We start from the raw sequence: 17,699 nt of genomic DNA on the forward strand, positions 1-17,699 counted from the left end.
CATGAGAATGAGGGAAAAGGAGCAAAGGGAGGGATTAAGAAAAGTAGCACCTGAGATGTATGAAATGAACTCAGAGGAAAGGTATAAAGGGAATGTATTCCCAAAAAATGTGGAGGCAGGAGAGGAAATACCATATATAGGGATGAACTACGAGGCCACTTCTGATTAGAACAAATAGTACTTAAAGGGAGTGATGGGAATAAGACTGGAAACATAAATAAAAGCCATTCTGTGACAGGATTTAAATTTTATCCTGTCAGAAATTGCTGGCTACTGCAGAGCACAAGGGGAGTAATAAGAGCTACAACCATTAAGTGACTCCTCCGGTGTGCAGGATAGAGAGGAGCAAGGAGAGCCTAGCAAAAGGCAATGATGTGCTGAACAATGAAGGTGGCTGTGTAAGTAAGAAGGGAATGAAAAGTTGATATACCTTGACAACAGATAAGAATGGAGTAACAAGATGGAAATGCCTCCAAAGTTGCAAGTCTTCACAATTCATGACTAGCACTTAGATAATAATACATATGAACATAAATTGCATATTAGCTACAATGCTATTAAGAAATACACATTTTCTTGTAATCTTTTAAAATTTTTATCAACTTTATCTTTTAAACTTACTACTAAAGGAATGTTTGATATATCAACTACATGTTAGCTCTAAAATGGCTAGATACTGTAAAAGAACTCCAACATAACTCCACCTCAGACATCTGTTCATACAATCTTCAAACACTGAAGCAAAAGGTGCAAATAAAAAGGTATATGGTGCTATGAAATTAACCACAACAAGCTAAAATGATTGTAGAACAAGTCAATAATGAGAAGACAATTTTATACATGATTTTTGAAAAAAGTCTTCAAAAATTTCATGACAACAAAAACTGACTCTTAACAGAATTAAATTGAAAACAGAGGTAAGACACAATGGAGAATATTCCATTACATATTCTGTCTCATCAATCTGCCAAAAATATAAGAGCAGTGAAATCATTTAAAGATAAATGTTTCCAATTATAACAATAAAAAATACTAGATATGACATCATAGAAAAGCCCCTTATTCTGAAGTAAAATAATTAATGTGTCAAATCTTAACATTAGTATGACAATAGTTAATTGTACTGTTGACATTTGGAAATTGTTGAAGATATGAATGAGTCCTTATTTTTCCAGCAAAATTGGAATGAAAAAATAATAAATTTATTACTTTATACTGAACCCTTTAAAAATTTCAGAGTTCCAATCAAAACAAAATAAACCAACAAGAACATGAATTGTAAAATCTAAGGTTTAAAATTAAAGAATTTAAAAGTTTTCAAGACACAAACAGAATATCCAAAAGATCTGTCAAGTATAAAAAGGAGGTAGAAAAGGGGAAAAAAAGCTAATTTAAAAAGACCATGAATTAAGAAAATTTAAGTATAAAATAAAAATCTTAAAATAAATCTTTTAGCTAAAGAATAAACACAGATTTGTAGTTTGGGTTTTTTTTTTCCTTTTCACTGTGACTTAAGAATAATGAACAACAGGGAGCCAATCTTGGAAAAATATAAAGCAAATTAACTAAAACTTCACTGTAAGTCAACATTACAAAACTCAGATGGTTATCCTGCCTTGTTTATTTTTAAATGTCTTAAATCTTAAAAAACAAATTCTGAAAATTATAAACAATCTAATTAATGAATCCAAGATGTAAGCCAAATAATGCCAGACAAAACAATATACAAGGATACTGGCTAAGGTTACTAGGTACAACCTGAATTAATTTTAAAAAGATCCAGCATTCATAGTAAATATGAAAGCAATATGTCCTATATAAACAGATGGATATTGGTATACTGATTTGTGCAGTGCACTAAACTTTTATTTTTGTCTGTTTAATGACAGGAAATGTAAAACATCAAAACAAAAATTCTACTAGATAATCAAAAATACAGTTATGAATCTATCACAGGAAAGAAGGATACATTTAGGATTGTCAGGAAAAAAGCAAAAGATTACTGATATAAAAGCATGTATATTAAGAGTCTGTATTTCAGGAGAGAGCCCAGGCAATCCATCATCTCTTCATTCCCCACACCAAGTTCATTCTTCTCCCTCAACCCAAAACTTCTGAGTTACCTTTTTTGTGTTGTCACCTTGTTAAAATGCAAACTCTGTGAAGATAGGACTAAATTTCTTTCTGGCTACTATTTCTGTTTCCAGCACATAAGACAGTGTTAGGTACATATTAAAGGCTTAATCTGTTTGATGACTGGCTGAAATATGGAAACATAAATCTTGGATGACAATTTTATGGAACACATTAAGAACCCCAACCCTTCTCTAGACAACCTAGTTCAGAATCATGTTAAGACAGTATTTACTCAAAAGCCCTTGATCTAAATTTACTGAGAAACTTTTTCAGTCTCTCTAAATATCAATACCAAAATAGTGTCATTCACTTAAACCTTTAACCACAATTCTAATCTAAGACCTGAGTGTCTAAAAGGAGAAGAAACCCAATGGGATCAGTAAAACTGTTCAATTTTCTGGCAGAGCACCAGTAGACTGTCCAGGTTTCACAAGTAGGTAACAAGGAGGTCAACACAACATCTCTGCAGCCCTTGAATTTGGTAGGCAACTTAATAATACCTCTTCTCTCCCATACTTTCCTTCAGAGCCTCTTGAAAAATGAATTGTCAATGCAAGCATCAACTCTCATTGTCAGTATGTACCTCCTTGGAAAGGACACTATCAAGTTAGGTAAACTTATCCACAGTCCTCAAAATTTCTTCATTTACTGATGCCAATGGTTCCACATAAGGAAGATATGAGGTTGGCTAGGGGAGCATCTGTGTTTTCTGCTGGTTTTAGGCCCAAATTAGCAAAAGCAATAGAGAATGGATTCATACTGTGCTTCAGAGGCTGCACAATCATCTGCAAACAAAAAAAAAAATCATGCACCAACTCTCCCTCCACTTTAGTCTTGGCCTTTCAAATTAAATAATTTACCATCAGTGAGGCAAGCTGTCTTTGATGTTATGTTCACTCTTATTGAAGCTGTCTGCTTAAACTGCTGAAAACATCATGCTAAGAAGGGAGAAAGCATGCATCCCTGTGTCACTTCACTGATTACCAGGAAAGTGCAAGAGAATCATCCAATATTTAAAACCAGGACCAGCATATCATCACGAAAGTGATGTACAAAACCTATAAACTTCTCTGGGCAACCAAATTTTGACAAATTTTCCATAAGAACTCACAAATGAGAATATCAAAAGCCTTGATTAGATGAACATTATTTGCTGACCTCTGGTCTATTCCTGGCATTTATCCTGGAGTTTTCAGACAGCAAACACTGTATCAACCATTCTCTCAGCCTTTTCTGAAGCCACATGGTGTTTTCATCTCTCAGGGAGATGACTATCTTCTAGGTGAAGGAGCAGCTTATTATTCTTGCCAAAGAATCTTGCCAGTAATGACCAAGAGAGAGAGAGAGACATCCCCTCTGTCCATGATAGTCACAGGACAATCTCTTCTCTTTAACTTTATAGAGATGGACAATGGAAGTATTCTTGAAGTCCTGGGGGAATAATCTTCTCTTGCCATATAACCCAAAAATTTTCCATCAGCTTTTGTATGAGCTATGGATTACCCTGACCTTATACATCGCAACTGAAATAGAATAAGCAGGGGCAGTTAGGTGGCACAGTGGATAGAGCAACAGCCCTGAAGTCAGGAGTACCAAGTTCAAATCCGGCCTCAAGACACTTAACAATTGCCTAGCTGTGTGATCTTGGGCAAGTCACTAACCTCATTGCCTTAAATAAACATTTTTAAAAAACAGAATCAGCACCAGGTGCTTTGCCACAGAAGGGAAGTCTAATGGCTTTCAAAATGGTTTCTTCAATAAGAAATTTGGCCAGAGAGGGACTGACTTCAACCTGAGATAAATGCTCAGTGGCATTGATTGATGATGGACTATTAAGAACACTATAGGGGTGGCTAGGTGGTGCAGTGGACAAAGCACCGGCCCTGGAGTCAGGAGTACCTGGGTTCAAATCTGGTCTCAGACACTTAATAATTACCCAGCTGTGTGGCCTTGGGCAAGCCACTTAACCCCATTTGCCTTGCAAAAACCTAAAAAAAAAAACCACTATGAAAGTGGTCAGCCCATTTCTCTAGGATCAAGTCCTTATCACCAATTAATAAAGCTCCATCAGCAAAGAGTGGCTGAGATATGCAGCATACATCTTTGGCCCATAAATGCCTTGGGGGCAACATAAAAGTACCTTGGAAAGTTACTACCAGTGCAAAATTGAATTTCAACTGCCTTCTTACTGAGCCAACAGTCCTGCATCTCTCTAAACTTCACTTGTACTCTGCTTTTGATGGAGTTAAATGTTGTCTACTTAGAAATGGTGAACTATCCTGCCTGTTAAATGCTATGGAGTTCTCAGTTTCTCATTAGCAGCTTCTGTATTTCCCTATCATTTTCATCACACCAGTCTTGTTTGTGAGTGAGTGTTCTGGCCTAGATGAGCAAAGGCAGAACTGTATACCAGATCTCTGAAAGCTGCCCACTCCTTTTCTGCTCCACTATGGCTTTCCCTTCAAGTTAGCTAAGAACTGTTTCTGCTCACAGAAGTACTCATCTCATCTGACAGTAAGTAACCTGTTCATCATCATCCTCAGGGGAGCCCCTTGTGACAAATGCAAAAAGTTTAGAGAGTCTATATAACCAGTCCAGCACTCTGATCCTCTCACTGGACCTCTATCTCTTCTCCTTACAGTGACCTAGTCTATTCGATGCCAATGTTTGCTGTAAAGGTGCATCTACAAAATTTTATTGCATTTAGTTAAACGGAAGACAGTGTAATGATAGAAGGTCATGAGATGCACAAATCTTCAGTAGTGACCATTGCTGCTGTAGCTGTTTCCAATTTATTCCTCCTAAGGAATTCCTGCCACATTTGGTAGTCTAAGCTTTCTCTAGCATTAAAATCATCTATCATTATAAGCTGGTTCTCTGTTATCACACTGATTATGAAGGTCTTCATTAAACTTTTCTTTGACCTCATCAGGGTTCAACATGGAGGAAACACAGGCACTCATGGGGCTTTCCTGCAAGTGGCTATCTCACTGTCATGAGCCTATTATTCACTCCTTTTGGCAAGTATAAAAGTTTGTTTGCAAAATCTGCACCAGTTTCATAGCACTCTCCTTCACTGCAGCCACTCCAAAAAACATGTATCCAACTCCAATTTTAGTAAGTTGACCTTCGAAGATCCCCCTTGTTTTTTTCTCAGGGCTGCTATTTGGATACTGTAGCTATTGAACTCTCTTGAAACAAGAGGAATTTGGGGGTTTTTTTATTGATTTTCTAGCCCCTTTCTTATAACGGGAGGTGAACCATGTGGTCCTCAAAAGGCTGTTCAGATACCCAGGGGGCTCCAAATCCCACTGTTGCTTGAAATGATAAGATAACCCTAAGGCCCATTCTACCAGGAAAAGTCTACATATTCTTGGGGCAGACTCCCACCTAATTCACCAAAGGGCCTAAAATCCCTCAGTTATGCTCAACCTGATTTAGGCCATCTGCTGAAACAATTTACTGGGTTATAGTCACTGCTTAGGCATACAAGACCTCCCTAAATGCACCCTATACCCTCTGCAGTTAAGTAGACATGAAGGATATGAAGAAGATGTGAGATCATGAGGAGAAAATTCTTTCTCATTGTTTAGAGCCCTAGAGTACAGACCTTGGGATCAGTATGCTGTCGCCAAGGGGAAAAAGAATTTTCCCAATGATGGTGGGGTCAAAACAATTTCTCAGGTAATGAGCTTAGTTCAAAAGTGAAAGCGTAAAAAAGAAGAGGAGGCTAGGAACTTTCACAGTGAAGGGAGTGGAAAGAGTGAAAAAATGTTAGAAATATATAGATGTTGTCGTAGTAGAAACAACTTTATTAGTGGCTATCATCACTCTAGTTCAAGGCTGTCCTAAGAAGCGTTCAAGCTCAACTATGGAGAGAATTCTTTTGGGGGGAGGTGAATCATAATATGTACTAATGAGATAATTTTACCTTCAATGATTGATCAAATAATAGCAGCTCAGTTCACTGCATACCTGAGGATTTTTTTTTAATTGTCATAGTTACTAATAATGCTTAGTTCTTGAAATTAATATATGTGTTACCATGTATAAACAAGGTGGTATTTAGAATCAAAGATTTCCAATTGAAAGGGTCTTCAGAGGTCCTTCATTCCAATTGCTTCAATTTGTAAAGAAGGAAATTAAGGCTGAAGAATTGCACACAATTTCCATACAAGTAATAATCTTCAAGAAGGATTTGAGCCTAGGTTTACTGAGTAAGCACTCTTTTTACTGTACCATCTTGGTTCTTATGTGGCTCTCTGTTGTATTCTTCCCGGTAAAATATATCTTGCTTTTTTGTGATAACTCAAATTTATTTAATGTATTTTCTTTATAAATTAATGTGATTTTACTCTCCCCCCCACACACAAAAACAATCTTCAGACAGGAAAAAAAAGAAAGATTATTTAAAAAATGGAAAAACAAAATGAAAGAATAAGAAGATAACACTACATTATCTTCAATGAATACAAGTCATCAGATCTGATGAACTATGTTCCAAGATATTGAAAGAACTTGTAAGTCACACCAACTTTCAAAGGATTTCTTATGCTGAGCTAGAAAATTCATCTGGAAAGAAACATCAAAAATCCAAGGAAAATAGATAGCAAAAGAGCAGAAAGGACAGGGACACAATAGTACTCTCTATCAAATTATATTACAAATCATCAAAAAGATTTAGTGAGGCAGCTAAGGTGAAGTATTGAATAGAGCACCAGTCCTGGCAGTAGAAGGACCTGAGTTCAAATTCAACCACACTAGCTATGTGATCCTGGGTCAATTACTTAACTCTAACTACCTTAAAAACAAAAAGATCTGGTGCTGGTTTAAAAATAGAAAGGTCAATGAAGTAAATAATTAAAAAAAAATAAAACAAAATCTAATAGACAAGTTTTAGGAAAAAGAGATGGGATCCCCTGGATTAAAACTGTAAAGTGAAACAGCTCAGAAGAGATAAGAACCTCTGAAGGAAGAAAGTTTGAAAACTCAAAAGGTTATTATTCTAATGAAGAAAAATAAGAATTTTCTAAATATGGGCATGTAGATGGAATTCACCAATCAACTTAAGATTAAATATACACATACATATATACAGGCATATACATGTAAAGTCAGGCACATATAAAAATATACATAAACATGCAAAGTCAGGTAAGAGGATGAATGTAAAAATACAATATCAAGACTGGAAAAGCTCAGAATTGAACATCAGCTACTAAGGAAAACCAAGGCTCCCCCCCAAAAGTAGGAGATTCTTAAGCTACATTGGAGGAGTTATAGAGGGATGTTTGCTGAGGACAATATGATCACTGACTAAAAAAGGAAAGATCTTTGAACTGGAAGACAAAAATAATGAAGTTAGACCTCCTGATTAAATTGGATTATCTTAAATCATCTATTCTGGGTGAACTATATATCTTGTAGCATGCCAAAGAAACTAGCAAATTTGGTTACTGGTTCACTGTCAAACTGATGATTGAAATATCATAAGCGGGGGGCGGAGCAGCTAGGTGGTACAGTGGATAGAGCACTGGCCCTGGATTCAGGTGTACCTGAGTTCAAATCCAACCTCAGACATTTAATAATTGCTTAGCTATGTGATCTTGGGCAAGCCACTCAACCCCCTTGCCCTGAAAAAAAAAAAAAAACAAGAAATATCATAAAGAACATAGGAGCTACCATAAGCTTGGAAATATGTAAATTTTAACAACAATGACATTAGCTGAACATAATGACATGTTGAACATAAAAGAGAACATGGTTCATTGCTGATTTGAAAGATTACTATTGGATTATTATGGGAATTTATTCTTAACTTGCATTTTCCTGAATATTTTTATCAATTACTTAATCTAAAATAATAGATTGCAGGTTTTCAAATTTGCAGGTGACACAAAGTTTTTTTCTATCTTTATTTCTTTAATGTTTTTAAATTCCTAGAGGCAGTTAGTTAGGTGGTATAGTATCTAGGATACCGGGTCTGGGATCAGGAAAAAACACATCCAGATCTAGCCTCAGCTGTGTAACTCAGAACAAATCACTTAACTTTTATCTATCTCAATTTGCTTATTTGGAAAAATGTTAATAACAGAACCTACTTTCCAAGGTTGTTGTGAGGATAAAATGAGAAAATATTTTTGAAGTGTTTAGTAAATGTGAAATGCAGTTAAATGCAAGTTATTATTGTTGCTGTTACTATATAAAAAAAAATTTCTTATATTATATCAACAAAAATAGCAGAGGAAAATTTAAAAGTAGTCTACTAGAAATTAATTTTAGACCAAGATAGCACAAAATATACCACACAATGGAAGATTCCAGCTGGATACATGAACTAGATATAAAAGATTATATCATAACTAAATTAAAGAAGCAAGAAAGAAAATATGGTTCACAACTGTGGACAGGAAAAGAATTCATGATAAGACAGGAGATAAAGAAGAACATGGAAGAAGAAATGCAAAATTTGATTACATAAAAATGAAAAAGTTTTGCTCAAACAGATCAGCACAGTTAAAATCTGAAGGGAAATGGGGATGGCAGTGCAAGGGAGGGAATCTCTATGACAAGTTTTTCTGAAAAATCCCTGATTTTTAAAACATATAAGATTACAACCATTGTTGAAAAAATAAATGATCAAGGAAATGAACTGGTTAATTCTGAAAAGGAAAATACCCAAGCTTATCAAAAGATAACTGAGAGTACCTCATATGAGGAACAAAAAAAAATGGTGAAGTATGACTGCTAAAGTAGAGCTTGGAAAGTGAGGCTACTTCCCCTCCCTTCCAAATTTCATAGCATTTAACAACTCTTTATATTTATTAATTCTACATTTAGAGCAGCTAGGTGACACAGTGGATAGACACTGGCTTTGGAATCAAGAGGAAAGGAGTTCAAATTCAGCCTCAGACTTTTATTAGTTGTGAGATCTTTGGGTAAGTCATTTAACCCTCATTGCATCAGATTCATATCTGGCCATTGGATCCTGATGACTCTGGAGGAGAAAATGAGGCTGCTGACTTAGCACAGCTTCCCCCTCTCTCAAATCTAGTTTGTGTGCTTGTCATGCCATCATTGCCCTGCTGTTGTGGTCTTCTTCAAGGATGAAGGACAAACATCAGCATCAACTACACATTTAAACTGCATACATTTATATATACCTGATTCTCCTATTAGACCATAAGCACAATGAGAGTAGAGATGGTTTCAACTGATATGAAAAATACTAAAAATAACATAATTATAGCAAATCTGAAATACTTCACACCTATCATACTGGCAAAACCATAGCAACAACAAAAGGAATAAAAATGTTGAGTGAGGGGGAGGACAGAGTCAACCAAGGACTTTTGCTATGCTTGATCATACATGTATGTAATGTAGATTTTGTTTTTCTTGCTTTCCCAAAGGTGGGAAAGAAGAGAAAGTAGAAGAAAGATCTTCATGAATTTTTTTAAATTACATTATAGTTTAATAAGATGAAAAATATGATCATTATGTGAGATCCATATGGTTAAAATAATCAGAATAAGAACAGGGTGATATAAATGCTGACAGTGAATTTCAGAAAAAAAAAGTTTATTTAATGAGGAAAGCAGAGAAAGCAAGCAGTAGGGTGGCTAGGTAGTGCAGTGGACAGAGCACTGGCCCTGGAGCCAGGAGTATTTGGGTTCAAATCCGGCCTCAGACACTTAATAATTACCTAGCTGTGTGGCCTTGGGCAAGCCACTTAACCCCATTGGCTTGCAAAAAAAAAACCCCTTGTTAAAAAAAAAGCAAGCAAGCAGTATATCTTCTCTTGCTCCAGGTTTCTTCCTTGGGCATGAAGAAATATATATATCTATATCTATCTATCTACATCTGTGTGTGTATGTGCATGTATGTGAGACAGAGTAAGTATATACACATACACACATATACACACTGATATTTATGATACTGATTTTCAAGACCAAGATGAAAAAAAGAGTATGAGTATGAGACCAGGGATAGGGAAGAGAAAGAGAAAGAGGTATATGCATGTGTGTGTGTGTGTGTGTGTGTGTGTGTGTGTGTGTGTGTAATTTTAAAACAGTGATACAGCTATAACTATTAGGAAATATTTTCTTTGTATCAAATTTAATATTTGTCTCTTTCCAAGTTCTACCCAGTATTCAAAGTTCTGACTATTGGGACCAAGAAGAATAAATTTAAACTCTGTCTATCTATTACATACTCCATCTTAGATTTTGTCATCTTCAAGGTAAATAATACCAGTTCCTTCATTCAGTCTCCTTATTGTATTAGCACAAAGTTTTTCACCATGCTGGTTAGCCTTCTGTTATCCAAATCACTGATCAAAAGTCTTCAACACAATAGAACCAAGGAGAAAACTCTGGACTATTCTGCTTAACACCTCATATCAGGTTGATAATGATCCATTAATCACAGTTCTTTACTATATGGTCAATCAACCAAACCCAAACTCATCTAACTCATCATAAGTACATGTCTGTTTCCTTCTTATCCACAGGGTTATCAAATGCCAACTTAAAAAATATCATTTTAAAATCTTGTTATTAAAGTAAACTGTTAAATATTCTTGATGAATTAATACTGACTACTAATAATCATTGCTTCCCTTTTTAGAGGCTCATAAACCATACTTTTTTACATTATCTAGAATTTTATTGGAATTGAATTCAAGTTTATTAGTCAATAATATGGGGAAAATATTTATCTTCTGCCTTTCTTAAAAGGAAATCTGTTTTTTACTGTCACTGTTGCTATCCTAAAGGTCTCCCAAATATGTTCTCTTTTAACACACACATTCCAACCTGAACCATTTGAGATTTTCTATGAAAAAGTTTTGTATTTTCTACCATTCCTACCATCCCTACTATCATTTCTCTCATACTGTTCTTTAAACTTGGAATGCCCTCCACCAATCTTAGGCCATTGAATGGTACACATCATTCAAGTCTTAGCTCAAATGCCACTTCCTCTATTTTGTTGCCTTATTTCCATGAGGAAAGGGACCATTTCTTAGTATCTGTATCTTCTGTAGCACTTAGCATAGTACATTACTGGAACTTAATAAATGTTTGTTGAACAAATTCAATGATGTGCAATATGAACTCATGAAGGACAGAGGTTAAATAGTCTGATGTTTAATAATATTGACTATATAACGTAATACTTTGCTGAAATCACCTCAATCAAATACTAATACGCCTATGTACTTTTTTAACTAGCAATCAACTATTTTAACCTATTTCAAAAATGGTGAAAACTAAAAGGTAAATTCTCATTTAAACTCCACAAATCCAGTTACTAAGATTTCAATTGAAGAGCAAAATAGAGACTTACCAAGTAACTATGGAACCAGGTTCCTCTCAATACAATTGAACTCTGTGAATAAATCCTAAAAAGAGTCAGAGTACTTAATGGTTTGTCTGAACACATACAAACCAAAAATTGCAGGATCCAACTCACTCTGAAGCTCATTCACAAGATCCTGCTAGGTAGTATACTTAAATATTAATAAACAAGTAAATGATTACCTAAAGAATTAGTGTGTTAGATTGATATTCTAGATTTCAGTATAAATTTCCTCGTTAAAAAAAATTATATAAAGAACCTGAAAGTGTTCATAAATTCTCAAATAATGCCTCCTGTTCAAAGGATATTTTAAACTTATCTTCAAGTCTACCTGAAAGATACATGAGTAGTTAGAGGGACACATTATTTACTTTTTGAAAGTCTAGTTTAATTTATGTCTGACCTCAAGCATTCAAAAATTTTCTGATACTGAAAGGGACTGGACAGTCTGTGATTAAATAAATTAAACTCCTTAAAAATATAAAGGAGAGAAAAACAAATTCCCCAAAAAAGAAAAATGATTCACTATGGTATTCAAATGACTATGTTCTAAACAAAATGTTCTAATGTTCTGTGTTCTAAATAAAAAGTCAACTCAATCAACATGTAAAAATCATACCAAAACAACCATAAAGGTAAATATTCTCAACCATCTCTAAGACAATACATCTTGTATCTATGTATTTATTACTTTCAAGTCTTTTCAACATTTACTATTGCTTTAGTTCCATAACAATCCAATTAGATAAATAGTGTGGTATTATCCCTGTATTATAGATGAGGATAGAATGGCATAAAGAAGCTCTAAGAGATCAAACCAAAGTCTTCAACATTAGCACAAGACTTTCTAAAACATTTCCCATAGTTAAGCTTACCATTTAAGATTTCAAAGAAAATGTAAAATACTATCTAAATAGTGGAGTGATAATCCCAACAGCATAAAGCAGTTTTTATCATTAGCATTCAAATCTCACTATTTAATGGAAAAAACTCACAACCTGATAGGTTATACAATTCTCTGATGTGCACGTTCAAAATTCCTTTTTTATTGTTAGAGTTAATGTAAACAAAAGATAAAGACTATACTGATAAAAGAGGTGCTTCTACTTTATAAAGTTTAATGACATAAGTAACAAGTATAATTTCATCATTTTCCCTTCCTATTCTCTAACAGTTCTTCAGAATATAAAAGTTCAAATTTTCAATTGATCCTAGAATATTCTGTCTTAATCTGTCTTTTGATTCTGTCACACACTATCTTGTATAATATTTCTCATTGTAAATATCATATTTCTATTATTAAAACTTTAAATTCCCTGTAGACAAGGTCTACTTTGTTTTCTTCACATACCAGTATACAATAATTTATAAAGATGTGATGCTTTTGGAAACAATATCATTACTTTAAAGTGAGATTTTTAAAAATATAATTAGATTGCTGAAGGAGTGTTTCAAAGTTCTTAGATTCAAGTTTTTCTGTCCTTTTTTTAATAAAAAAGAAACAATGTAGCTTCTTACCTGAGAGCTGCCACTGAAACCTGGAGGTTGACTGTATTCCGTGGAATCAATAATACTACTGTAAAATGAAGAAAAAGAAATTTGGCTTCATCAATAGTGCTATTATTATTTTCTTTTCCTATCAACAGAAAATCTGGATAACTAACAAATTTCATTAACAACTGGAGTATTTACATTATAAGAAAAATTCACTATTGAAAAATGCAGTAATAATCTGTTAACACCTATTTTTCCCACCACCCCAGATATAATGAATAAAGTCCTGAAAAATCCATATCAAATATCAAAAATTAAAAAGTATCAAACTTATTTCACTAATTTATAAAACAAACCAAGGGCATTCATTTCTGATCATTCTCCAAGAGAACTAAAAGGAAACAAAGGGGACAAGATTTTGTCCTGACTTCTGTCTCTAGAAATCTTTCATAACAGGCAGGGCTATCATTCTCCACAAAGAGCCCCACCTCGAGGCAACTTACTAGGGCAAGAGATTATGTTTTTTCTCCCCCTTGAATTGAGGAAATCATATAGCTGATCTACTGGACTCGTCTATCCATTTTTCAATCCATTTTTCACACTTCTGTCCAATTACCTAAATCTACCAATATCATTCCACTATCATTCCTCTACACAAAAATATTGCTGTCTACAGAATCATTCAATCTGGTTGGATCCAAACCACCTATCCTGTGTTCTCTTACACCTTTCTTTACATAAAAAGTATCTATACTTCACCTTCTATTTTCATTCTTTTTCTCACTTTTGAATCTTTACTGTCAGATCCTATTCCTTCAAGAGCTGTGCTCTATCTCATGTCAGAAATATCGCCCTCTTTCTTTCAATTCAGAACCAACCTTCTCCATGACCTTGACTGCACCCCCACATTCTAGTCAAAGTACAAATTCTCATAGCTTAACTCCTGGAATATTATGCTTTAAATACTACTCATCAACAAAAGCTGAATTTTTCTAGAGCACTGTTATATTTGAACATTAATATAAAACAAAACATACTGGAGCTGAGCATTTATTAATTAGAGTTGCAGTAACCAATAAATAATAAAAGTCAATAGCTCCTCTCAATGACCAAAGAAATTGGGGTAGGTTTCACCAGCCTTAATATAGTTTTGCGAAGTACAAGAAAACAAAGAAAAGGAAATATAAAACAGTATGATGTTGGAAAACAATGTGATTGGATGGAAGTTTGGAAGGCAGAGCTAGCAACAACCCCTCCTTCTTCCATGTTCTGGCTAGGGAAAAGTCATTGGTAGTGTCCAGCTATATGGGATAAGAGTCTAGACTTCCTTGCACTGCTGAGATAACAGACTTACTGGCATTCATATGCATCATACAAGGTTAATTGTTACCAAGATAACTGGTCTTCCTTAATTGTACACAGTCAGTAAAATGTGTGGAGCAATATCTTTCTTTTAAGGTGATTTATGGGACAACTTAGCACAGACAGGAAAGCTGAACTTAACACAGAGACAGAGAAACATGGCTTATGAAATCTTACAACATACTGGGGGTGATATAAATAGAATCTCAAAATGCAATCAGAATCAATTTGATTTTCTCAACAAGAATGGTTATTTTATCAACTTTAAAGGTAGGAGTCCCCAAGTCAGGGGTGCCTATAGAACCCTGTGCATAGTTGAATTAAGGTTTACTGATCTTAATGCAAAATCATCCTAGGCCAATCCCTTTTGCCCCTCTTCCAGGGATCATTAAAATAGGGCTCTAATAAATCTCCCAATATCCAATTTCCTCCCTCTCCAAATCATTCTCTTTTTCCTACATAGTTGCCAAAATGGCCTGACTGAAACACAGGTGTGACTAAATTCTTCCCCTAATTCTCTGCAAGATAAAATATAAACTCCTCTAGCATTTAAATTTCTTTCACCATCTGGTCCCAGAACATCTTTCCAGACTAGTCTCCTTTCCCAATCCATTTTCCAACTTTGGATCTCTCAGCTGTTTCATATCGACAGTATTCTCTCCCCCATCTAGGTGTATTTGTCCAACTCTGTCTATGCCTGAAATTTTCCTATTCTTTAAATCTTTCTCTAGGAACCACTGGCTCCCTTCAAGAGAAAACAAGTACCAGCTCCTTTATTCAAGAGGCCTTTTCCCATTATACCAGGATGATTAATTATAACATCATTATGTATTTTATATTTATATATACTACATTTATGTGTCAACACATTATATACTAACAATAAATTCCTGTGGACATAGACTGTTTTATTTTGGAATTTAAAGTGTCTGGAAACACTGAATACCCACTTAGTGATTCACTAATTTAGGCTTCTTATTTCTACATTCAGAGCTTTGATTTCATTTATTGGGGGTAACTTGAATAATCTCTATTCTTTGTGTTAGTAACTTGAATAATCTCTATTCTTTGTGTTAGTTATATCTATAAATTTAAAAAAAAATTGGATTGCTATTTTTCTAAATTAATGATCTGCCTAATTTCAACTTTATCCATGAAATAAGAATGTAGCATCATAGGCTCCTATGCTGAGTCAATTGTAGAGGAAATGATCCAATATGTGTTCTAAGATTCATGAAACTGACCATCTATTGAGATGATTATTGATTTATGTATGAGAATTAGGAAAATGTATAATTATTTTATTTTTTGCTAATGCAAAAAAACCCCCTGCATTACACACACCTATAGGTTCCCTAATTCATTAATCTAACTCAAGTTTATTAACAGTGTGGTATGACATAAAATCAGACTTGAAAACAGGTTTAATTTCTGACTGATCACACAATCAATCAATATCAAACACTTACTATGTATCAGACATATGCTAAATATTAGGCATAACAAAAACAAAAAATAAACCCCTGTCCCTATCCTCAGAAAGTTCAAAAGCTAACAGAAAAAGATATTCATAACCTCAGTCATACCCATGCTGGACTGTCCTCCCTCACCACTTCTACTTTTACAATCTCTCTCTGGAAGACACATCTCAATAATTTGTTCTTCATCAGCATCTTCACTTTCAATAAGGATTGTTTCTGATTTCCTGAAATGCTAGTATTCACCTTCACAAATGACATTCAAATTAATTATTTCATATTTATCTTATCCCTTATTCTATATGTAGTTATAAATTGAATACAATGTTGTTGACAAAGCTAGACTTGTAAGGAGAAAGATCTAGGTTCCAGTACCACATCTGACCCTAGATAAGTTACTTAGATAATTATCAAAGATGCAAACTGGCAAAGAAGATTCTAACCTCAATAAAATCACTGTGCTGGTCTCCATCCTTATCCTTACAGATGCATTTGTTTTCCCCCATTAGAATGCTTGTTTATATTTGTATGCCTAATACTGAACACTGAACAAGGAACATTATAAATGCTTACTGAAGATCAAAATGCTAGCATCAAATGTCTATAAAAATGTTCAAAGTTAAAAGGAAAAAAGAAGAGGTGAATTTCAGGTGCTAATATCAGGAAGCAAGTTTAACTTCAGAGATCACTGAGAATTGATGGGATGAAATGTATGTCTATGTATATGACTAAAAGTATTCAGGAGAAGTTCAAAAGAGGGGAGTACAGGACAGATGAAGACAAATGATTAAAGGAAAGAGGTCATAAGTCAGGCAGAGAGTTATGATAGAGCAGTGAATGGGGACTTGAAATATTCATATTCACTGGAGCTGTCTTTGCCAAAAGCAGAGCAACTAACAACTTCTTGTCTTATGTAATGATAATTTCATCCTTCAAAAGGTAGAAGAACCATAAAGGGGTAATACTATTCCTGATGTAATTCTAGATAAACAAGGATGAACTGTTAGCTGGAGCAAAATAATCAGAAAACTGGAAAGTAACTACTCCTCCTTAAATTATGTGAAAAGATTTTGTAAAGGAAATCCAAATACAATCTGAAATATATCTGCTTCAGGAGAAATTATTTCAGTAGGGATTGAAGATTATAAAAACTAAAATTTCAAAGTCACAAAAGTTAACAATTCCAATGAAGAGGAAAAATAAGGCTCGTCTGAAGAAATCTAACCAATCTAAAGTTAAAAAAAAGAAATTGTATAAGAGAAAAATGTAAGACCAGGTAACAAAATAAGAGGGAAGAACGTTGCTATTAAAAACACTGCCAAGGGGAGGCTAGGTGGCGTAGTGGATAAGGCACCGGCCCTGAAGTCAGGAGTACCTGGGTTCAAATCCAGTCTCAGACACTTAATAATTACCTAGCTGTGTGGCATTGGGCAAGCCACTGAACCCCATTTGCCTTGCAAAACAAAAAACAAAAAACAAAAAACACTGCCAAAAAAAAATTGCTGCAGCTCAGACTGAACGAAGATTGATGAGGAAATTTAAACAAATCATACTAAAAATAATGCTTATCATCAAAACTATCTGTTATTGGCTTAGAAACACAGGGGTGAAGCACTGGAATAGATGAGGTGCAATAGCAGGAAATAATTATAGTAATCTGCTGTTTGATTCCAGCTATTGGAATAAAAACTCTCTCTTTGATAAAAACTGCTGGGAAAATTGGAAGGTAGTATGGAAGAAACTTAGATTAGACCAACACCTCACACTCTTTACCAAAATAAGATCCAAATGGATACAGGATTTAGACATGAAAAACAATACTATAAGCAAATTAGAAGATCAAGGACTATTTTACTTGTCATAGCT

General features: G+C 34.4%; 1 protein-coding gene across 6 annotated transcripts in view; it reads right to left on the reverse strand.

The window, feature by feature from the left end:
• COP1 (COP1 E3 ubiquitin ligase) overlaps positions 1 to 17,699 on the reverse strand; it is a 306,374-nt gene that overhangs the window by 184,527 nt on the left and 104,148 nt on the right. For 4 of the 6 annotated variants that reach the window (XM_074222097.1, XM_074222096.1, XM_074222101.1 and 1 more), the window contains 2 exons: positions 13,018 to 13,075; positions 11,488 to 11,529 (listed from right to left, as the gene is read on the reverse strand). In XM_074222097.1, coding sequence (XP_074078198.1) covers positions 11,488 to 11,529; positions 13,018 to 13,075 — 100 coding nt within the window. The remainder of the gene's footprint in view (positions 1 to 11,487; positions 11,530 to 13,017; positions 13,076 to 17,699) is intronic. The other 2 variants (XM_074222102.1, XM_074222099.1) reach the window with 1 other exon arrangement.

This window comes from Macrotis lagotis, chromosome 2 (assembly GCF_037893015.1).
Source record: "Macrotis lagotis isolate mMagLag1 chromosome 2, bilby.v1.9.chrom.fasta, whole genome shotgun sequence".
In the NCBI taxonomy this organism is placed as follows: Eukaryota; Metazoa; Chordata; class Mammalia; order Peramelemorphia; family Peramelidae; genus Macrotis; species Macrotis lagotis.